This window comes from Ptychodera flava, chromosome 7 (genome assembly GCF_041260155.1).
Source record: "Ptychodera flava strain L36383 chromosome 7, AS_Pfla_20210202, whole genome shotgun sequence".
Lineage (NCBI taxonomy): Eukaryota > Metazoa > Hemichordata > Enteropneusta > Ptychoderidae > Ptychodera > Ptychodera flava.
Genome location: NC_091934.1, coordinates 32,564,050 through 32,588,789, shown reverse-complemented (window position 1 = coordinate 32,588,789; position 24,740 = coordinate 32,564,050). Strand labels below are relative to the sequence as shown.

The 24,740-nt window shown below is 37.2% G+C and overlaps 2 protein-coding genes across 3 annotated transcripts; one reads left to right on the top strand and one right to left on the bottom strand.

The window, feature by feature from the left end:
* Window positions 1-242: 242 nt before the first annotated feature.
* Window positions 243-16,793, bottom strand: LOC139137315 (uncharacterized). Of its 2 annotated transcripts, none has more exons than XM_070705344.1 (8): window positions 16,677-16,793; window positions 5,867-6,077; window positions 5,418-5,576; window positions 4,616-4,741; window positions 4,110-4,201; window positions 3,266-3,465; window positions 1,996-2,108; window positions 243-1,450 (listed from the first exon to the last, which is right to left on the bottom strand). In XM_070705344.1, exons 2-8 carry the CDS (start codon window positions 6,053-6,055, stop codon window positions 1,373-1,375), a joined length of 957 nt encoding a protein of 318 aa, XP_070561445.1. In that variant the 5' UTR covers window positions 6,056-6,077; window positions 16,677-16,793; the 3' UTR covers window positions 243-1,372. The 2 variants fall into 2 exon arrangements, with proteins under 2 accessions (XP_070561445.1, XP_070561446.1); XM_070705345.1 differs by lacking the exon at window positions 16,677-16,793 and adding an exon at window positions 15,388-15,525.
* Window positions 16,779-24,740, top strand: LOC139137317 (uncharacterized). The gene is made up of 7 exons (XM_070705346.1): window positions 16,779-17,162; window positions 19,323-19,439; window positions 19,641-19,771; window positions 20,595-20,657; window positions 21,393-21,560; window positions 22,916-22,968; window positions 23,503-24,740. Exons 1-7 carry the CDS (start codon window positions 17,123-17,125, stop codon window positions 23,603-23,605), a joined length of 675 nt encoding a protein of 224 aa, XP_070561447.1. The 5' UTR covers window positions 16,779-17,122; the 3' UTR covers window positions 23,606-24,740.

Genomic DNA, 24,740 nt, shown 5'->3' with positions numbered 1-24,740 from the left:
GCAAAGTTACTTTTCAATTTCAAACATGGAGGTTTTACTTAGCATATCGTTCTTTGGCAAACTGGAGTGATATTTGATAAAGTGCGCCCTCTATAAACTTCATAACTTTCAGTGCATGAGCAGGCTACATCCCATGAAAGAACATGATGTTTTCAGCTATTTTATTTCATTACTCTTCAACACTCACACAACCAAACAGAAGACAAACATAATTATCGCACATCATTACAAAACATCAAAAGTCAATTTTTTTCATTGTAAGCTTTATTTAGACACATCTGAATTGACTTGGTGTAAACTTGCAGAAAGACACCATACAAGAGACTACATGTTGAAAGTACATCATTTTACGTCTTGATTTAAATACTTTTTAAAAATTTACAAAAGATAAAAAACAGCACAGGATCAAGAATGCAAACTATAGGTTAAATCCCTAGAAAACAATGTACAAATTTTTGAAAACTACCCGGTATTAATAAGTCCATGATAATGCCCAAATACTGGTGCGGTACGATTGTAGCCCAGTGCAAAAATACATGGGCAAGGGCACATATAAATCTGTATGTTTCTACGTATGTTCGTAATTGGTTGGTTTGTGGCACCGTCACGTAATCTCTTGGGTGAACTGAGGCTGCAGAACACTGTGCATTCTATTCCAGAGCTGAGCTATTTGGAAGGCTGTATGGAGCTTGTGCACCAATTTCTGTGTGAAATTATGTGACAGACATGTGCTTTATACTGTTGAATAACATACAATTTACAATTTCTTGCACATTGAAAACTAGCCGTATATTATACATGACTCTACATAAATTTGCATACTCGCAGAAAAAACACCCTGATGATAGAAAATTCTTTGAGAAACTGACAGTATTGAATCTTACAGTCTCTACCATACCGTGGCACTGAAAATTATCAGCATTATTCAATAGCAGCATGTTGAGTTATTGAATTTGTAACAAAACGAAAATCATTGACAGAAACTATACTAAGATATTTTCGCACACAATTCATCTATGCAACACAAAAGTCATTAATTTAGAACCTAAAAAAGGACAGTAGTAGTTAGATTCTTCTGGCTGTATTAACATTTGATGTTCCTTTGGTGTGGCCAAGTATGTGTGCTTCAGCTGCCAGAGAAAATGATCTTGAAAATTGCGATGCAGCACACACTACTGAGAAAGCTTTAATGAGTGTTGTGCTGCACCCCCGCATGCAAGCTCATTAATTCTTGTGCACAGGCCTGTCATTTTGAACTCAAAAGTCAGAAAGTCAAACATGTAGAAAACTGATTAGCACCAGAAAATTCACTCCATAGAGTCTTTGCATGGCATCTAGCTCTTCTTGAGTATTTGGTAGATCAATAACCTGTCTAGTACTTGTTTTCAAAGGGGTCACCACCGAGTTTTGGATAGAGTATACTAAGTAGTTGGTCAATCTCCTGGAATGCCTGAAATTTTAAAAAAATGTACAGAAATACTCCCTTAGATGGTATCTTCAAGTGAAGAAATATCATTTCTATGATGAAAACATTCACAGGTTTTGGTATTATAACATTTTCATTTCTATCCTTGTTTGTCATTTAGAGGGCTGGCAGCTGAACTTTTGACGATTTTCTTCACTATCGATTTTCATGACAATTACAAGTTCTTGTTGTACATGTTGAAACGGTAACTACTATTCAGCTTGTCAACACAGTGTCTCCACAAGTAAAATTCACTGCATGTATAGTGCGTCCATTTGAATTCTGGTCCACATCAGAATTCACTTGTCAACAATAACAATGTAGTTAATGCAGTCGTGTACAGGCTACGTTAATAAGCTGAATAAAGTGTATCTCAAAATGCTTTGAGGGTAGAATAAGAAACTCTTGTTGACACTAAAAACGAAAAAAGTGGAAAAATTACTGGTATTCATAAAAGCAGTAATATAATATGTAGTATTTCTGAACAAAAAAGCTCTAGAATAATTGTATAGTTGGTTGTTCCCACTCACTTCACTTGTAGTCTGCGATGATATGCGAATGACAACTCCTTTTATATTGTCACCTTTGACCCCGTAAGAGAGACTACTAACACTGACCACTTTGGTACTATCGTACTTGTAACCTGTGGACAGAAACATTCGAATGAATCTGTATTTAAATATGTGAGTGAAAAATCACACTTTACTGTAATCTCTAAAGGTCCTAATGCCCTAACATAATACGTTATATTACCATGCCCTGCCCGTCGCATTTTTATTGGTCGAGCTGAACCACGTGACTGACCACAAATACACAGTAATGGTCTGTTGCCCGTGAATATGAATAATAAGATTAACAACTCAAAGTATCGTAACTTTACAGCTCAAACGTAAATCATAATCAATCACAAAATAAAATGGAGCACTTGTGGGCCAAGTTGAGATACTTTTTTTCTGAAAATATCTCCGGATTTGCCAATATTTTACAGCGCGCGTGACAGTGCGTCGCGTATTGCTCAGATCTGGGGCCCAGTTGTCGTTCGCTCCGAAAATTTTCGCAAATTTTGACAGTTTTCTCCGGTTCGTTGATAATATAATGGAAATAACAGACTCCTCTCTGACCATTAACGTTTATTTATGGGCGCGGGCTCGAGGAAAGCCAAATTAACGGGCTCGGCAAGCCTCGCCCGTTAATTTTTGGCTTTCCTCTCGCCCTTGCCCACAAATAAACGTTAATGGTCAGCGCGTCGCCCGTTATTTCTATAACAATGAGACACTGGTTTGTCTTTTACAGCTTGCAGCAGCATTATGTTTATTGGGTTTCATTTGATAATTTTGACTTCAGCTGAGTTTTCTTCAAAATTTGTTATACATTGGTTAAAATTCAACTATGAAAAACGCATGATTATATATACAAAGAAGCAAAACACAAACATGAATGTGCAGAAGACTTCCATGTGAAAAGAGCACTGTTTGAATTGCTCTGTTTGCGGTTATGGGTTTGTTACTGAACAGCTGTACATGCGAGACATCAGACACTGCTTTGATAAATGCGGACAAATTTTGTCAGTGTTGCATGCATGGCTGTTGTTGTGGCTTGTAGTCTGAGTCATAATATGTTTCTTATTTTCATTGTTACACATGCTGTCACCTATTCAGTAGTATTTGAGTTGTCCTTGCTTGCATAATTTTCAAATGTGTATTTAAAAAAGTTTATTTTTGCATGTAATGTTATTTGCAAAGGGCCTTATTCTTGTACAAGTGAGGGTGCAATCTGACAAGTGTAAATATTACTGTTTACCGTATGGTTTTCTTTTCCCATAGCGGGCAATGGCTTCTTCACAGATCGACTGTAACTGTGGACCCAACAGTACACACATGGCAACGACACAGAAACTACCCATGGCCTGCTTGATAGTCACTGTTGATTTATCAGCCATTGTTACAGAATCTCTAAAAACCAGGCTGTCTTCTAGATATATTGAATTTTGGCTTGAATATCTGTGAAGACAAAAAGCTGGTTAGAAACTATGCTGGACAATGCAATGCTGGTTATGAACAGGCTAAACAAGACATTTTAAATATTGTTTTGTGTTACAGTATAGTACAGGCTCAAAAACAGCCAACAAAGGCTATTCATGTAAAACAGGTCAACTTGGCAAGTGTGTGGGAAACTTTGTCAGCATGAAAGCATACTTTTGCTGTTTTTATTATCGAGCAAGGACAAAAGCCAGAAGGTTGGAAGTGAGTAAAGTTGCATCTTCTGTCCCTTTTAGGAAGCATGTCTTCATCCCAAGGTATATGCCCCTCATGAATTTACTTATTTGCTTACGTTCAACATTTTGGGATTATACCTGCTCGGCTGATTATCGATAACATTTTGAAATCATGATTGTCACAACAAATGAGACCTGTATACTGCTGTACTCTTTACTTAAAAAGGTGTAGTGTTTTTTCCCTGTATGAGAGCTCTGGTTGACAAGATCACCGAAGAAATGTGCAAAGTTCAGTATTTTTTGAAAACCTGACTATGCATTTCACAGGCCGTAAACTTGACGCTCCAACTGAATCCTCAGGAACTTCAGGAATAATGAAGTTATGTTAGGGCCATGAAATTCCTTTCCTACCTGTTTGAATACACTCACCCAGTAAACTGCCAATGCTCTCCATTGGCCATTCTACCAGCCGTCATCCAATCCAGTAAAATCAGATTGGAATTCCTGGATAAATGAATAACCTGTGAGATACATGTACATAAATATATAGGAGAAATATATCAAATAACACAAGGTGGAAAGTTTGTGAAGTTGAACCTTAACCTCAATGAAAAAATCCTACAGGTCAAAGCTACATTTATGACCATAAAAATATAGATTTATCAGTTGGACCACTATATTATAGGATGTGGATAGCAAGAATTAGGAAAAGCAAACTTTTGTGTTTCAGGGTTTTATCATGTATTTTTTCCAGAGTTGAGAGCAAACTGAAGCATTTTGTCTAAACTTTCATAGTTTTTGACTTTCAAATCACATGAATATCTATTTTCCACTGCAGCAAGTTTGACAGCAAAATTCACGTTTTCCTCAGTAGATTTTTGTACTTGAAAGGACACAATTGTAATCTCAATTGGTATAAAAACATATCCACTTGCCTGAGTTTGTTGATATCTTGCATTGGCAAAGCACACAACAGGATCTGGTAGGATGGCTAAGAAGCCTTCAGATTCGACCTTGGCATTGAATGTCTGTCTGCTTGTTAGTCTGTCAGATTTGTAAACCTGAAAAATTGATAAGCAGGATTATAAAGTAAAATGATGGTAGTAAGAGAATTTTCACCAGATTCAACTGATATCATCAACAAATTGCTCCAAGCCACAACTTCACGTGTTCTCCTGCCAAGTTCATTTCACCATCAGGTGACTAAAACTCTAGTGAAGCACAACATGTCCCTTACGGTGCATTTTAACAAAATATTGAACCTTTGAGGGCCCTGGAAACATAACTATAGTGAACACAATTTTTACAGACTAAAGCTGCTGTAGCAGACCAGCTAAGTGGGTGAAAATACATAGACTTGGCTCCATACTGCCTTTTACTGACTTTGCAGATAGAGAAGTGATACTGTCTGGCAGGGAAAGGGTTAAACAAATTACGTTTCCCAAGGCTTGTAATATATGTGACCTTGAATCCTATCATGTGTTATCCCTTTTTCCACTACTATGGTTTGGCCCAGCCCCATTATTTAATGTTGATTGTGGACCTGTTCACAAGGGATTGGGGTGGAACAGGGTGATGGTTCCTCCCAATTTTCCTGTACAGAGACGTGACACTTTCATAAAAAATGATGTGACTCCATAAATTGTTGTTATGACAAAGGATTTACCAAAGTTGACTTGCAGATAGCAACAGAAGAACCTATATGGATTGGGGATCAGACAGTTCATATTGAAATACCTTTGTTGAGCCTTGTGTTGTTATGACGACACAACATCTTGTTCCTACGGTGATATTCAAATTTATATGATCTCCAGCAAGAAGTCCTCCTCCATAGGATATTGGATACAGCCACTTTGCATTTGATCTGCTAGCATACTTAGGGACCATCAACTTCAACTGGGAAAGAAAATTACAAAACTTGTCAATGTCTATTCAATGTGAAATTTAATCACATTTGTTGATAGTGAAACCAGACTGGAAGCCTTCCAGAAATACTCTTTTCTATACCAGGATCGATGCACCTTTTAAATCTTTCCTATTTCCTTGTCTATCTATATCCACAGAAAAATGCCACCATACTAGAACTTAACACCGTGCACTTTAATATGCAGACAAATGATACTACCAGTTGAATCTAAATTTGAGTGATGGGCTTTAACCGTATTCTAAAAATGTAAGTTTCTTACTGGGTAGGAATATTGCAAATGTGAAACATGTGCCTTCCTGTTTCCATGGCAGTCTACTTCTTCTTTATCAGTTCTGGGTTGAAAATTTGCAAACCCATTTGCTAGAGGGCGCTGTTCATCATGTTGGTATTGCCGATTGTCTTGACATTCTCTTGACAACGTTGGGGGTGCAGGCTTGAGGTCTATCATTCCTTGTGTTGTGGTTGATGAACTGAAATCATAATATTATGCAAAGGAAGTAAAACTTGTGACCAACTTACGAATTATATTTGCGGACTGAAAATTGTGGTGCATTGAAAGTCATTTAGCATTTTGAGACCTATAAGCTAACTACTAATTTGCATTTTCAAAGAATTATCCTAATTAGGGATATAATCTGACTTGATCAAAGTTGACAAAATTTTGGACTGATGATGATGATATAACATTCCTGAAAGTTGTTTTAGCACTTTGAGACAAACTAAGATATTGATGGCAGTTCTGGGACAGGACTCGGGCATTTGGAGTAAAACAGACTCTTGTTTTGTAGCTTTATATTTATAGAGGTCTTTAGTATTGAGATATCGACTGATTACAATAATTGGAAGGTTAATTTCCTGACAGGCAGTCAACAGGAAGTTACGGGCAGTAATTAGTAGGACTGATAACACTTGCTATATAAAGTGGTGATACAATGACAGCAGTCAAAGAAATTTAGTACTTTCATTTCAGCTCATTACATATTTCTATGAATAGCTTTTGGAATTAATCTATGGTGAATATTTTTTGTGGTGTAGATCACAACGATTTCAATAAAGTTTCAAACTTGTGGCAAAAGTTTCAATTTAAAGACAAACTTAATATATACTGAAACATGGAAGCATTTTCAGTTCATTTCTGATTGAACATTATGATCAAGATCCTGCTTGGGATATATAGGATTGTAGTACAGCAATATTTGGTATACCGACAAAGAGTGCTTTGCATTTTCAACCGTAAATATGTGCATTCATCTTGCGTCTTCAACGGTGGTCATGCATAAACTGCAGATTTTAGTCAAAACTGGTACACCCCCTGACAACAATAAAATGTTGGTTCCAATATTTTGGTCTGAACCATCTGAATAACACTGTACAGCCGACACAGATTGGATCTACACCAATGCCTCCTGCAGCAGGCCTGAACTTTGATGCAGAGCAGCCTAGTTTGTTACTGCAATAATTGTAGCCTTGGTTGTCCATGGGGCTTGGGCTTCTGCCGTGTGGCTTGCTCCTTGCCCCTTGGTTCGGGCAAGGCGCGAGCCACACGACAGAAGCCCATGCCCCACGGCCACCCAAGGCTACAATTATTGCAGCTACCTAGTTTGAGGTTTTGCCTGGATGTTGTGGGTTGGGCGGCAATTTCAGTCCAACCCGCAAAAGCAAAACCTTGAATTACAGAGGACGACTGGAGATTAGTGGACACACCTTTGGTTCAATTCAGTTCCTAAAAAGGATTCTCTTGGGGGCTCTAAATAAAAGTGACTGTATAATTATGTATGAGTAGATTCCCTGGGTTACTGTCGATTAAATCCTTTTGTGTCCACTAATCTTAAGTATTGCCCTTGTGCAAGGTGTCTAGTCTTCTTGCTGCGATGGGTAGCCCTTCACTTCATCCGTTGTATCGTGTTGGACAGAAGCTACAGAATGCGACAGTCGACTGCAGTCGCCGCGCGCACGGGCGTTCTGTTGTGTGGGGTAGTTTGTAAAAGTGTAGTTTATGCTACGTTCCGACGTTCTGTTCCGTAGCCTTATCACCAAGGTGTGAAACAGAATTATCCGGCCTGCAAACAAAACTGCACGTTCCAGTCGAAAAATAAACATGATCCTTACCACAGGCTCTTGACTCAATGCAGGCGAACCGCAAGCCGTCACTGATGTAATAAAATACAAAAGCATCGATCGACCCAAATAAGCAAGTTGTGTTTGAGATAAAAGAGGGCAAAACCGTCTGTTGAAATTTACTCGGTCTCCGTGCATGGCTTCCCCTGTTGCTCTCATTTTCGTATTTTATTGCATCAGTGACGGCTAGCGGTTCACCTGCATTGAGCCAAGAGCCTGTGATTTCTACAGTCAGTTACCTCGTTCGACGTGCAAGGCTACGGAACAGAACGTCGGAGCGTAGCAGAAACTACACTTTTACAAACTACCCACTCAACAGAACGCCTGTGAGTCGCCGTGTACGCTACGCGCGGATAAAGTGCCACCCAAAGTAAACTGGAACTTTAACTTTAAGTTAATCATGGATGCTGCTGAGGCTTATGCTAAGAAGTGGGCTGCCCTCAAAGACAAAGACGTTGGATGTCTTTCGGACTGGTTTCGCACAGTCCGTGATAAGGTAAAATCTCGCATTTCACGTCTTCGTTCTTCACATACTGTCATCAACACTACATCTGCCTTTGATGACCCTTCTGTACGGGAATGTCTAGATGCTTTACATGATAAATATGTTGTTGTGCCTGCAGACAATAAAGCATCAAACAACATCATCTTTGTCTGCAAGCAATATTACATTCAATGTTTAAAGAACAAACTTCAGATTAACTCAGATGATGAGAGTAGCACAACATACTCTCTTTCAACCTTATCTGAAGAGGAAATATTGCAGAACCATTCAACAGTTTTGAGTGAATTTGGCATCAAGTTAGCGCAAGATGACAAGGTGACATATTACCTAATCTATATCGGATTCCTAAGATCCATAAGAATCCCTATAAACAATGTTTCATAGCTGGTTCCAGTAAGTGTACAACAAAACGCTTGTCACGTACTACTTTTAACCATCATTTTATCAACCATTAAATCTGGTTTGGTACGGTATTGTGACAAAGTTTATGAAACTAGTGGGGTCAATCAAATGTGGATATTAAAGAACTCCAAAAAATTGTTACATATTTTACAAAATAGCAAAAACATGTACAATTCAATCCACACATTTGATTTTTCAACGTTGTACACAACCATCCCACATAACAAACTTAAAGACAGGCGGGGTCCAGACACTTCGCACCAAAACCAGTTCGCCCCGCACAACTTCGTCCCAAAACCATTTCGCACGTCCAACGCCACTTCGCCCCAAGTACCACCTCGTACTAAAACCACATCGCTTACCGTATAGTTCCGTCAACTCGTCCTTAAACATCGATGTCATGATGTATCATAACGTTATTTTTACCTGCATCTTGGCTACCATGAACCATTTATTCTTCCATGAAACCGGGACCATATTAGAAAAAAGAAACACACAAACTACTAAATGGTACATTTCAGGTGCCGTGCACGGTATTGCACGATGCGATGTCATTTTCTTGAAATGTGTACAATTTCAAGATTTCAGTCCTGGGATGGTAGAAAGGTGATTAAAACTTCACTGGCAGTGGTTGGTTATTTTCAGCTTTTAACAGTTACCGATAAATTGGGGAGTTAAGTGGTGTTTTTGGGGGGGTCGCAATGGTTTTGGGCGACGTGATTTTTGGGGTGAAGACGTTTTGGTACGAGGTTGTTTTGGTGCGAAGTGTCCCTTTTTGGTGCGAAATGGTATGGGACGAGATGGTATGGTGCGAAGTGGTTTTGGTGCGAAGTGTCTGGGAACCAGACAGGCTATCATCAATGAATGTAATTATTGCACGTTTTCGTATTACAGAGATGAATGGTTGTTTTTCTTTCTCTGTATCGTTCACTTACATTTGTAACACATCTTGATGTACCATACCATACTCTCTGTTAGTATGTGTTGAGTAAATAAAGATTGATTGATTGATTGATCTCTTGTGAAGTAAGCCTTCTTTTACAAGAATGGTAGTCATAGGTATGAATACATTGCCATCAAGCGCAACTTGGGCTATTTCACCAACAACAGCGATGCCAAACTCAAATACAGTGATGTTGAGGTGATTCAAATGCTATAGTTCCTAATTGACAACATATTTATCAAGTTTGCTGGCATGACATTCAGGCAAACCATAGGCATTCCCATGGCACAAACTGCGCCCCACTTCTGGCAGACTAATTTTTGTATTTGTATGAAGCAGAGTTCATACAATCACTTCAGAAATATGGGTGTAAAAGGATTGCCAAGCGAGTTAACAACACCCACAGATATATCGATGATCTCATCAGTTTAAAACAATCCTGGTATATCCAATTATCTACACCACATCTACCCAGATGATTTAGAAATAAAAGAAACAACTGAAAGTGTGGACTTGGCTTCATACCTATGCCGTATTCTTTGAAATTAGACAAAATACACTATATACTAAGCTGTATGACAAAAGAGACGATTTCAGTTTTGAAATCATTAACTTTCCCTTTTGTCGAGCAATACACCATCATCTTCAGCTTATGGTGTGTATATTTCACAACTCCTTAAATACAGTAGAGCATGCAATTCATATGAAGACTTTCAAGTTAGACACAGCCTATTAGCTCAAAAGTTAGTGAGGCAAGGATTCTCAGAAAGTAGATTAGTGAAATCATTAAGAAGTTCTACGGTAGATACGGAGATGTTGTATCAAAATATGACCTGTCTGTTTCCCGAATGATGAGTGACAGCATACCAAATTTTGACTCACAAAAGTAAGGGGTGAACCATTTGATTTCTGGGGGGGGGGGGGGGATGGAGGAAATGGGTGGGGCAACAAATTTTTTTTTCCCATGACTGTGACAGCAAATTTTTTTTCTATTGTCAGTCCTGCATCAAATTATTTTTTCTGTATGCAGTGGCAAAGCAAATTTTTTTTCTCGCTTGCCAATTTTTAATACAATATGCTATACATACACGTTATTGGTTCACAACCGGATGTTTTAATAACTTGTTGTGTTCATGGTTCTGCTATTAAAATTTTATGTACAACAAATAACTAGTAAAAAACCAGACTGTCAAACTTGACCAGCTGTACTCAAGCTGTGTAGCAGACGTGGAAAAACTCAATAAGAAATCTTGCGTTATACCAAGAAAGTATGGTTTTCTACCACTCTCTACAAGCCAAGGTCAAGGCAGTTGTGCAAATGGTAAATGAGAAAATGGCCACCATATCAGCTGTGCATGAGAAATACAAAGAACTGTACGGAGCTAGCCAGCAGGCAGCAGCCAATAACAGGAGAGCTGCTAACGAAAAAAAAAAGAAGAAGAAAAGAGCTGCAATATCAGCATCACTCAATACCAATCCACATGTCAAGGCAAAGTGCCGAAGAGAGATGGCAAAGGACATCCACTCAACTGACATTGTCACTTTATTCAACAGACAAGAAAGGGGAGACAAAGGTAGTCATATCAGCAGATTATTTTGAGTGATGACTTTGTTTATGTTGGAGTAATATAAAAATGCATATAACAATCACCAATATTAACGCTTTTGTCCCTTTCCAAAGTGAGAAACCTTTTAATCAAACACAAAACTACTGCAGACAATTTTTTAAAAAAATAACAATTTTCCTTTCTTTCAATTTTCCTTTCTTACAGGTGCTCAGCAGGTACCTGCATGTACCTAAACCAAAAAGATATGGGATCTGCCTACTGTCATCCATGAAGCCACTGCCATAGTCTCCAGTAGAGTAATAGTAGCCTGGTTAAACCAGACGGCTGATCTGTTCCATCCACTGAACAGATCAGCCGTCTGGTTAAACCAGGCTGATAGTGACTAGTATAGAAGTGTAGTGATCATACAGTTGTGAAAGTCAGTACTACCGTATAGCTGTGTTTTATATAAAATCAGTACTGTCAACTTCTCAGGAAAGAAGTCATGTTTTACAAAAGTTGTGTTTGTATTTCATTATTTGTTATTGTATTTTCATTGCAAGGAAAGACATATATTTTGAGAATAATATATTGCTTTTAAAAGTAGTTCATTGAATCGTGTCGTTTGTTTTAAATTTTCAGTAGATACAGATCACAGCAAGTCCAATGGTTCCCCTTTTAATACTGACTGTGTCAATGCTTTATTGCAACATATTTAAAACACTGTCATCACAATGAAACTTTGAACATTGTGTAGTATTGAAGTTTATTTATATGCCAGATTTTTTACATCAGGATTCACTCTAAAATATTGAAAATATTAGTGCCGCCGTAGGCGGCCGCCCTCCAGCATTTTTTTAAAAATCAGTCCCAAACTTTGGTGATTTTAGCACATGGCGACAATTTTTTTTTTCTCTCCTGTCTGTTGGAACAATTTTTTTTTTCTCAAGCCATTGTTGGATCAAATTTTTTTTCCTGTCCTTCACCTGCCGACAATTTTTTTCCCCCAGATCCTCCATCCCCCCCAGAAATCAAATGGTTCTCCCCTAAGGGACGATTCAGAATTTACTTCCAGGGGGGGGGGGTGGAGGATTTTCAGGGGGGGGGCCACCCATTTTTCCCAAGAAAATTTAGGGGGGGGGCAGACAAAAATACCACAATCTTTTAGGGGGGGCCAAGGAAAAAAAACATCAATTCAATATTTGCCCAGAATTTCTGATCTCTACAAAAGAGAACCATAGACGCTACCTGGGTGACAGATAAACTCAACATGTTTAAACTCCTTTAGCTGCCAAATTCGGTAATATTCACAGTGGTTTTGTTTTATGCATCTACTGCAGTATCTTGTTCTCCTCCCTGAAGCATCATGAAATGTCCAGTATTTAGCATGTCAACACAAACCATACAGTGAACAGTCAGGGTTGTTTTTGTTGAAAAGAGATCTCGGATCAAGTCCAGACTAGAATTCATTTATCAACAATAACAATGGTCATTTATGTTCACACTGGTATGTTGCTAAATACAGCATTGGGTGTTCTATGTAGTGATACTAGAATATCAAACAAATGCTGATACACAGAGATGAACATTGAACAAATGCTAAAAATTACAGCAAATGTCTTTTTAAGGTTGGGTTTACCTTGTAGCTTGTAAAGCAGTTGAAAGTTGTATGATAAAGAAGTGTTAATTTATGCAAATCACCCGATTTCTTGGCTTCTTTTGCCTCCCAATTTCAAAATTTCCAAAGAATTTAACTCCACTCCGGCTGGGTCAAATTTTCTGAAATTTCACATTATGTTTTTTACATGCTATATAACACAACGACTATCAATTGGTTTTGTTTGGCAATAAAGCTCTTACATTTTTAATAAGAGGCATTTTGAATAAGAGGCATTTTAATTTTGCTGATCATGATTTTAATCAATTATTAGTGTGTCAGTCTTTAAACCCCTACAATTTTAAAATGAGGATGGATAATGCCAAATAAAATAGTTGTTTTTTTCTACATATACTCTCCTTTCAAGTGAAATATTACATTTCAGAAAATACTGTCCAGTTTTTGACTTAAATTAATTTTTATCATTAATACCAAAATTGAGGTTTTTTACCCCAAATATACACCCACTTCATCCTTTGAGTAAACTACTGCTACCATACTAAACTTTAGAGTCTCTGCTTTTTGAAAGTATATGGTATGAGGGGGTTTCCTTGTCATCTTTGATGAGAAATATTGCTTTGAAAAAAACTGTATTGGCAACATGCAGCTCCACCTTAATTCAAAACAAAACGACTTGCTACTCTGCCACTTCTTAAAGTAACATGGTCACGTTGGTTCTCTGGGATTTTGTCAGTGTCAGTGTCTGTGTCACTATCATATTCAGAACCAACACAATCATCATCACTCTCAATGACTCCATTGACAGAGGTTTCCAATTCAGAGTCACTGCTATCTGACTCTGACTCATCTGTGACATAAGTTGTTACAATATCTTTCCCTGACAGTTTTCTTAAATTGAATGAAGGTTGTGCATGTATATGTGTGGTTATAATTTGAACTTTTTCAGCTTTCAATTTTTTTTGTTTTGGTAATTTATGTTTATCAAGGTATTTTTTTAATTCTTTTACGTTTAAATTTTGAAGGTTCCCACTCAAGAGCAACTTTAACCAGTCATAGTCCTCGTATTTTTTATCCTCTCTTCTTTTCTGCTCCTTTTTTCTATGTTTCATTCTCATCAATTTTACCCTTTCTAAATTTTTTAAATGTTTTACATAACTTTTACAGTGCTGAAATCTACTATAAACTTTTTGAAAATAAATTTATGGCCTTCTCATCTTCAAGTTGCTTTTCAGCGAATAGTTTTTTAATTTTTAAAATAAAAATATTATGTATTACTGTCAAAAATATATGGTGATAAATTTACAAAAGGGTTGATTTTCCAATAATGCTGTATGGGCATCCAGAAGATTATGTGGCACTGCATCAATGCTACGGTGTCGGATTGTTGAAATATTGTGTACACAAGAAATTTGCTGTAGTCCAAGAAGTGATCTCAATGTGTATGAGGCTAGGAGAAATCTGGATAGGCTTACACATTGTGTATTGATGCTAATACTTTTGTGTCCCATTCATTCTGATATGTATAATCAAAGATTTCACAGTGGCGGCTGGCAGAAAAGGCAAAAAAACAAATTAACATGTATTGTTTCGTGTCATCTGAAAACATGTGCATTACGACTATTTTAAATTAAAGTTTTTAAAAAAATTTGAAATATGAATGCTCTGTCAATTTTGAAAAATACTGCTGACAAAATGTGAACTTTGACTTACACAGGGTAATCTGCATTTTAATATGAACATTGGATTGTGAATGGAATGAGCAGAATAACATGTGAATTCATGTTTTGGATAAGGTGTTTTGTTCAAGAAATGTTCTAAAATATTCCTCAGCATTGTTGCTTTCAGTGGCAGCTACTTGGTTTTATGACAACCAAATTAGAAAAAAAGAGAAAATAAAAGATTGAATTCACAATAAGTTTGGCTTCACCAATTTTAATTCCTAATGTTTAAAACTTTCACCGTGAGTCTGCAAATATTCAGCATCATCAAATGAAAATGTATGCTGAACGTGTGCATGTACATGTACATCTCACTTTCCAGAAATATCTGGATATCTGCAAATGATGTACCATTAAACTTCAAGATATATATCACTTTGCCAATTATCTGCTCCTCTGATTTTCTGTTCACTATTTCTAACTGACATCTTTGCTTGTCTTTGTGTGCATCATATATTTATCAGTGAGACATAACGAAAAAAGTATTCATATTTAGTAATTAACTTTTCTTCAGAAATTTACAACCAGATATGTTTATTGCTACCCTTTCCAAAAGTGTGCCACTTGCAGTCCCTGCAAATCATTCTTTTATAGTCACATAACCCTGAAATGATTTGTTATATCATCGATTATATGTCCACTACAGTTCCTGCAACTTGTTAGACTGGATATGTCTATAATGTATAAGCATGCATATATATATTAGGGGGGGCCATGGAAAAAAAACAGGAAAGATGAGGGGGGCCATAGATTTTTTCTATAATTTACTAGGGGGGGGCCATGGAAAAAAATCACCCAGAAAATAGAAAATCCTCCACCCTCCCCCTGGAAGTAAATTCTGAATCGTCCCTAATTTGGTGAATTCACCAATGGATTTGTCGCTGTGGGTCAATCTTGACGGGTGCGGCTAGCTGGCAGGGTACGCTTACCTATTCCGGACACCTGGTACCACCACTATTTTGTGGTTCAAGATGACCCCATTGCCTTTGTCATTTTCAATATGTTCCTTGGACCTGGTAAATTTCTTGAATGATAACGATTATACCTGATTTGATGTCTATAGTTAGGGTGACCGGACGATTTTTAAAACTGAAATTTTTTGCCAAAATCTTGATGACACCTGTTGAAAGTGTTGGTACAAAGTCCAAATCTGAAAAAATAATTTGGCTATTTAGCATGATCACAATTTGGCAGCCTCTGGAAAATCAAAGTTTCCAAATCCTTTCCCTGAGAATATTGTAATGAGGAATAATGAGACAATATGACCAAAAATCGGATCAAATATTGTTAAAATGGCTCAAAGATGACTATCTGTACAATAATGAGTCTGGTGAAAGGTGCATTGATAGTTTCCAAATTATTTCTGTGAGAATATTGTATGGGTTGATAAGTTCCAGTGAAAGAAAATGGAAGATTGTCCTCACGCTGACCTTTGTGTTTACAGTATCATGGATACAAGCCATTGTTTCTGGTCAGAGACAGGTGCGTACCGGTGAAAAAGCACGTTGTTCAAGTACGGCTCTATTGCGAACTTTACTTCCTGCTTTGGAAAAACCGTGGGCGCTAATTTGCGCTGCATGGCTGAGCTTTTTTAGAGCACAAAACAAGTAAAAAAATATCTAAGGTACAATTTGCCCGCATGGCCATTCCTTCCCTCCTGGAAAATGATGCCAAAAGTCATAGCCGTTTCAAAGTAAAAATTTCGTCAGCAGTTTCTCGGAAGAAAAAAAGACCTTTTTAGGAAATTTTTGTACTCATCTTGACTTCGTAGTCTTCACAACATTCACTGTGAAATGCAACTGTTTCCGTTCACGCGATCTCTCATAGTGACCGTTCGCGTGCGAGTAGACGACTTCCAAGATGGCGTCCCCTCTGACATTTGTTGACAAAATGTGTTCATAAACTTCAAGATTTTCACGTCATTACCTTGTTCATAGACATAAATGTGCACAACTGTTGCATACTTAAGGTGAATTTGTACAATTTATCACTAACTGGGTCCCCCTTTATGCCTTCGATTTCGAGCATTCACTCTCAGAAAACTTGTGTCGGCCCCATTGTAGGGAATAGGAGTGCCTCTCGTCCGGTCACCCTACTATAGTATTAGTTACTTGTCGCATTGCACACATCGCACGCTAAAGGTATCATCGCACGAAACAACCATAAAATGCTGTGAGCGGGCCTAAATAAAGCTTGTAAAAAAATAAAACAGACCAACCTTCACTCCACCTTGCCCCAACTTCGCAGGCCAAGGCTGGGCCAAGGCCAGGGTACTCAAACAGCGACCCGGAAACAGAAGATTCAAAGGGCAATGCAGGTCAAAGGTTAATCGCAGTACTGTCGTCTGCCTCAAAGGCGGCCGCGGTACCATACCTGTTTCTCATTATTTGTCTGTACTAGGGTTATTCACTTACTGTCGGGTCATCGATACAGACCGAGCACTTGGCTATGTAAACCTGAAAGTAGGTCTCTTTTGGCCAGTTTACCATTTATTATAAGAGCTTTATGGTCAAGTTGCTTTAGCTTCTCTCTGCTGTGTTATCGTTACTGACGTTCAGCATTTGTTCTGAACTTCTGGTCCGAATTTTGAAGATACTTACACCATTCGGGGATACGTGGTTGTGCATTTGATTTTAGTACTGGTCCCACCACCAGCTTCCGATCATGTCGAGTTTGCTGTCTGTGCTCCAAATATCCGATTCAGGTTTGTACACTCTCAGAATTTATAGTGATCTACATCTACAAAGGGTAGGGTTGGTGATCGGGAGGGATGGCCGGCTGCTTGCTTAAGCTTCTGTCGTGCGGCTCGCGCCTTGCCCTGGTTGGGGCAAGGCGCGAGCCGCACGACAGAAGCCCAAGGCCCCACCAACCAAGGGCTACAATTATTGCAGCTACAGGAGGGACTATCGTGTAGGTATAAAACTATTAAATCTTTGTGTAGTGCGACCTACAAGTCAAATCATTGCTTTGGAATAGACCATCATTCATACCTCTGCGTGGCAGGCCTAAGGCTGTACGTAACATTTATATACATAGCCCTGCCATGCAGAACTATCACTGTAGTTCTAGTATAGCTAATGCGGCAGTCAATGTCAGCCCCTACCCCCACCGGGCCCCCACCTCGGGGCATGGTGGGGGATTTTGAAATTAGTCTTATGAAATTTGTCAAATGCCCCACCCCCTGGGGCAAGACAATCTGGAAATTCCCCACCTAAAACAAGTAAATTCTCCACATCTGCCCCACCCCAATGGTTGGGGCATTCAAATTCTGCACTTGTCCGTGAAATATGTTCGGTTGGATGAGGCAGAAAGACGGACATATTGAAAGAGTGTAAATTTTGTACAAAACTTAAGTTTTGAAATTTTACGCCTTTTGATAATAATAAAAGTCATATCAACATTCAAATACTTATTTCATTGACTGCTTAAAATGTGTGTTCACTAATCCATGTACTGTAACATCATATTTACATGCAAATCATCAACCGCTTGTAATTTGTTCTGTGTAAAACAGGAATGAACAATTTGTATGTTATTTTCACAATTTAATGACCAAACGATTTGTCTGAAGCTTTGACTGATTTATCACATTTTAATATTATTGTTGGTACTGGTAGTTTTCATTTCATTTATGCACATCTGAGACAAACCAATGGGTAAAATATCTGTAAGGCCCCAGTAGACTCAACCAGCTTAAAGGCCTTTGTTGGCGCCAGATTGTCTCATCAGAAAAATTACTTTCTAGATTACAATTTCAATGGAAAACAAAAGGCTATCACACCTCCATAATCCTCTGAAACAAAGGCAATCCCAGGGATCGCAAACAGTTCCTTTAACCCATTTCCTGCCAGACAGTATCACTCCCCATCAGGCAAGTCAGTAAAAAGCGGTAATGAGCCAAAACATGACGTACTTTCACCCACTTGGCTTGGTCTCTTATAGCATCTTTAGTCCAAAAAAATAAGTTTACAGTATTTATGTTTTCAACAGCTTTCAAATGTACATGATAATATAATGTTAAAATATACCATATGGAATATGTTGTGTTTCATTAATTTTAACCATTTGACCTGGTGGTGAAATATGGACTTGGGAGGAAAACGGTTAAATACACTTAGGGACCAAAAGAACTTTATGAAAGCTCACCTTGTACAAGATATATACACAGCAGTTGACAGCATCCTACCACACAGATGTGCAGTCACCACTAACAGACAGCCTTACATACAAGTTCCTAAGGCAAACATGATAAAGTTTGATAGATTGGTTTGCCATGCTCTTGTGGACAAGGTGATGTCAGAATTGACTCCTGGATTGTAGATGTTCGAACAGGTGTATCTGTAAAATCCATCTGTACAGGTGTGATCCATATACCTGTAACACAGAGAGACCTGCACACCAGGTGGAGGCAGGATTAATTCCTTTCACTGGAGATGACAAAATTTGATTGATTCCATGCACACACTTGCAGTCCATTTTCAGTAAGGATTAACCCTTTGGCATGGAACAAGACTATACCTCTGATCTGAACACAGTGTCAGTGCTCACACAAATCAGGTACCACCAAGGGTCATCAATTCAACTAAGTATTTATCATTTGAAAGGTTGATTCAAGCTGTGAACTTTAGCAGTTCAGACAGTATGAACTATGGAGGAAGAGACAGAATATTTTTTTTTGAGGAACATATTTTTCAACAAGCTTTAAGTATTCATTCTGCTGAACAGAGACTGAAAATTCCCTTATTCAATAGAAGTCAGTAAAAATATTTTCTAAAATTAAATACCGGTACTGGGTTGTTGAATTGTAACTTGTAAGAGGATTTTATTAATAGTTTTAACTGTCATTTCTTTCTCGTTGACACAGCATTTCCAACAGGCAGTTTTTCCTACAGCCTTGGTTTGGAAGCGTCGGTTCAGTATGGCTATACAAATGGGACACCCAAATTTAAAGTCTTTGTCATGTCCTGTCTTGAAAATGCAGGTAAATATGTACACATTTTTAAAGTTGAAATTTAAAAAGAATTACAATTCCTTAATTAATTCCCTTATTGTTGCACAGACATGAATGTTAAACATTCTTTTTGAGTAGTGGCTGACTGTGCAAGCAAAATTTTGGCAATTTACTTTTTACAAATTCATACCCATAGTGTAATGCTGATGTGTGTTTCTTTTTCAATTCTAGGTTCTTTTAATTTACCATTTGTCAGAACAGCATATGAGAAAAGTGAAAATTTAAATGAAATTCGGAGAATTGATAGTTTCAGTGAAGCCTGCGTCAACAACCATGTAGAAAACAGAGCAAGCCGCAGACAGGTAATATTCACTGATGTATTAATTTTGTTAAACAATTTATTTCCATATTTATCATGAAAGGTAAACTATGTTTTTCAATGCAGAGTCTACAGGAACATTTTGGTGTAGCCTTGATGAAATCAGCTGTAACAATGAACATCACAGAAAACAGCATGTTTTAATTTTGAAGACATTTTCAAAGATGTAGCCAATAAGCCATAGACCGGTCAAACAAATCAGTTAATGATATTTTGTCTCTTTATTAGTTCTGTTGTGCAGCTACATGAACATGAAAGAGAAAGAGCCATAAACTGTTGCTCAACCATCCTCCTTTTTAGCGCACTAACTGTATATAGTTTTGCCTTGATCATGCCACAACTTTATGGTAAATTTTCTCAACAATCTATGAATTGTTTGAAAAAGCATTTAATACAAAACAAATTATTATTTATACTTTGCTTTAATGAACAAAACAATACATTACTGAAACCATTTCTAATGTTCTATCGTTACCGGGTAAGCATGAGTGACATGCCCTTTTTTTACACCATGTATGAATTTACGAATAACTTTTATCTCCAACTTCTGTTTCAAAGACTCCTAATTTTGCGGTAGTACCGGTAATCTCATGTTTTGACTTGAAAGGATCTTTCTTCCATGTGAAAAAATGAAAAATTTTCAGTCTGTCCTTATCAAGGGTTCTTTGGAACTTATTCATTGCAAAGGTTAGCATAAACACTGAAAACAATACTATTTTATCATTTCATACCTCTTTTTTGCCATTGTAAGGCAGTTTAGATACTGTAGTTAGATATTTCACTTCACTGAGATGTTGATTTTTCAGGGAAATTCATTGGTTGACACAGCGATTCAAGCATTTTCAGATGAAAGGTTTCAAAATCTACAGGTAATTAGCAATAGTGAGATTTATTTTATCTGAAGTTTGCGCCTTATTGCTGCTTTATATTTTGATTTTCTTTGCAATGGAGTGTACTGGCAAATTTAGTTGTAAAAATTTTAATCGTTTTTAACAAGCATCTGATGATATCATTTAAGTTGACGGCTGAACTAACTGATGCATGGAGTCATGCCAAGTATAAATTGGTTGGTGTCAAAGTAGCATGTTACAGAGGCCACAAGTAGTTACTATAATAGGGCAACTACATTGAAAAACGAGCAGCCAAACAGTCAATCATTCAGTAAGAATGTGAGCAATTTAGCCAGTAATTGCACAGCTGTCTGGTAAATTCTGTAGACACAAATTTTGAATGAAGTTTGAAGGAATTCGGTAAAACTGTACTTTATGGCAACTTATCAATTGTTTTGGGTTTTATGGCGGTTGAGAAGGAGGAAGGGAGTGTGGAAGGATGCAAAAAAGTCTGCCACCAATTTCACATGCGTTTTTTACTTCATGAATATAAACTTATGACGACAAAGTATCTTTCATATACACAACCATTACATATCTTACAAATAGAGTGAGATATGAAAGATTGCCATAGATTCAGATGAGGTTTTATCAGTATTGTCTTTGATGTAAAACTGATAGTCACCCCTTGTCTTGACTCTGTTTCTATACTCAGGCTTTGCTATAGTTGCTTCATCTCCTAACTTATTTCTCATTCCATATCTGTTTATTCAGCAAGCCATTGAAAGCCAAGAGATGCGTGGTCACTTTCCAGTAATCTTTGGTTGTACATGTGCCTACCTGAACATCAGCCTTGACGTATGTCTGGAAGCCTTTATGTTTGGAGTGCTCAGAACCGTCATAGCAAGTGCTGTCAGACTTGGAACAGTTGGATCTTTGGAAGTGAGTTTCCTTTTTTTATGCCCCAGCTCATTGCATATTTCTCAGTCAACTTTGTGAAAATACCACCTGTTCAGATAAATTTGATGATCACATACTCTCCTGTGTTTATATTCCATAAATGATAAACCAGTGACTCATAACAGTCTAACTGTTGTTCTGTACTGGATATTGTAAATTATTTGTTTTCTTATATACCAAATGTTGCACTTAATAGTCTGTAACCAATTTCATGACTATACATGTCCTTACATCCTGGTATTTTTGTTCAGCCAATCATATTAACTGAACTCCATACTGAACTGCCACCATTTACTTTGGAGCATACTTTCTTCTTTTTTGCCACAGCATTTAGTGGACATGGAAATATCCTAACATACTAGTACTTTTTTTAAAGATAAATTTATTTCAACAAATTTGCAATAAAACAGATCTACATAACTGTGAATGCGTCAAAGTTACAATGCAACTTGTCTGAAAAAAAAATCAGTCATTTAACTACAAAGATCATCATATAAATGCATTCAGGATGCATTCTTCTCCTTCAAGTCTTACAAGGCTTGAAAACTTTGTGATAAAATCCTCAGTTTTGTTCATCATCTTATAAGTGAAATATAATGTAGTCATACTAGCACACACTTGTAGTTAGACTGAGAGAGAGCGCCCTCAAGTGACGGATCTTTCAAACTCCTACCTCTTTGAAAGATTTTGCCCAAGTCCCTGTATGTGTATATCCCTTCCCGTCCTTAACAAAGGTTGCAACCTTTTAGGCCATTGAATCGACAAAGACTCTCTTTTTTGACCTTTTTGTGATATCAAGAAAACATGGTATTCTTACGTAAAGGAACTCCATATACAAAATGATGACGTACATAACTGCAAAAATAACCCATCCTCCTAGGACAAATAATCATTGCTACAGTGTAACTGAAAGCTGCTATCCTTATCTCCATGAAAGGCACCACCAAATAAGATCTAGTTTGCATGAAGTACAGACCATATGTAACAGTGTACATAGCACCTATGCATAGTAGGATTGCACACTGAACTAGATTTTTTGGTACAGACTAAAATGTTTCATTCAGACTCTTGTCTGGCTGCAAGTAGAGTTGAAGATGTGCACAGTTGACCAGTATTTCATCACGTTTCAAGAAGTTAAACCACAGAAACTACTTTTCCTATGTAACAAAATCCATGCCAAAATCTACAAAAGAGCAACTTTTGTCCCTTTTTAGGATTCGTTCCAGAAATGAAAATATTATCTTTTTGGGTAATGCAGCTCATGATAACTACCAAGTTACCTCCCTACTGTTACTTACATTGTATCAAAACCTTGGTTTCCCTGTCTTCATTTATAGGGACAAAAATGTCAGTATGATTGGCAAAAGGTCATTCCTGATATAATCGAAAGGTGAGACTTTAGTTAATTTAATATTCAAACAAAATGAACAGATATTTCGTCTCTCACAACCAGAAGACATGACAGCGCCAGACCGAAAGCATTAATTTATTTTGATACAGTAGTTGCGCTGATGTTTGATGCAAGACTATAGCTTTCTAGCATTATTGAGGATGATTCAAAATTTGTTGACCTTCATTAGATTTTTATGTAGCCATTCTTCACCTGAACGTCAACGGCATTGATCATTGATGCATTGTGTACCTGAAACACTCTGCCAAAAAATTCACCATGAAAACAATTTGCCTTGCTCAGGGCCTTCCCATAGTTTTTGAAGCAACTGGACCCTCTAGGATTATGAATATGTTAATGTGTAAAATTGCTCAGTGTGCTGAGTGGCCTTCAGTCTTCCAACTATGATGAACACTGTTATGCATATATCATTATAATTGAGATACTGAAGTTTGTATGATCAGATTTTAGATTTTTTACTGACTTCAAGTGTCATAAAGTTTGTAAATCATCATGTTTTGTTTTGTTTTTCAGAAACAGAGACAAATCAATAGAAGACGCCTGTTTATCATTTCCTCTAGTTGATATTACAGAAAATGCTCACGACACTTTATTTTCGAGATTGTTCCATTCCTAAAAGCTGAAATGAATTTTGTCCCTTGTACTGGCAGCAATTATTGCTTGGTTTAATTTGTCAGGGCTGTGTTAGGATGGTGACTACCCAATACCAAGAATATTGTCATTTTTCTAGAAATCACATATGTTGTAGCTGGAAGGATGAGAATTTTAAAAAAGAATATAAAAATGGGTGTTCCCATTCTACTTTTTGAGATAATTTACATTCAACCACCCATTATCCCTTGATATTGAGCACCACACATGAGTTTCAGGGAAAGTTGACTCTTTCAAAGAAAAAAAAAGCAATGGCGAATACAAATATACTTTCATTTCATTTATGATTCTAAAGTATCCTCTACATGTAGTATTTCCAATGCAACCATGATGAATGAAGTTACTGATCCAATCACAAAGATGCGACCTATTTACTCATGAAAAAAAATGCTGAGTCAGCACTTTTGCACCAGTGGTTTGTAAAGGAAACATACAATTATGATTCTGTCTAAAAATCAAGCATGGTGACATGGTAATTTTTCTATATTTTTCAGTAAAGCATTTTTCATTGAATCGTTTGTTGAAGTTTCAGGAAATTGACAATATTCCATATGTTTTCTGCCATTTCTACTATGCACTCCTGTGCAATGGCTAATTTTGCACAGGCCCTGAGTAGTCGATTACCTTACCTTGTAAATAAATTGCTCTATGAAGGGCTACTGATTTTCCATGCATAAATGTGGCAGACATGCCCTTTTTACCGAATATAAATAAATGTATATCACTGATTTATATTGACAGAGTAACATCTAGCTTTGTACCGTGAGAGATTGATTTCATATGAAAAGATTTGTCAAGTTCTCAATGTCTTTTTTTTGTATCATTCTTAGGTGGTAATCTATCCTCTTCATAATACATCTGACATCTTTTTCAAGTGATGATAATTCTCTGGCAAAGCTACTTTTGTCAGAAATTAAGGAGTATTTTCAAAACTGGACATTTCCTTGTTCTAGAATTCATACAACTTTTAAAAAAAACTCATAACTCATAGAACAGATTATGGCTGTATGATGGCACAGAATCAGTGCAAATTACATAAACTGCAACTGATATTTTTCAAGCACAGTCTTTATTTACAATAAAGATTTTATAAATATCAA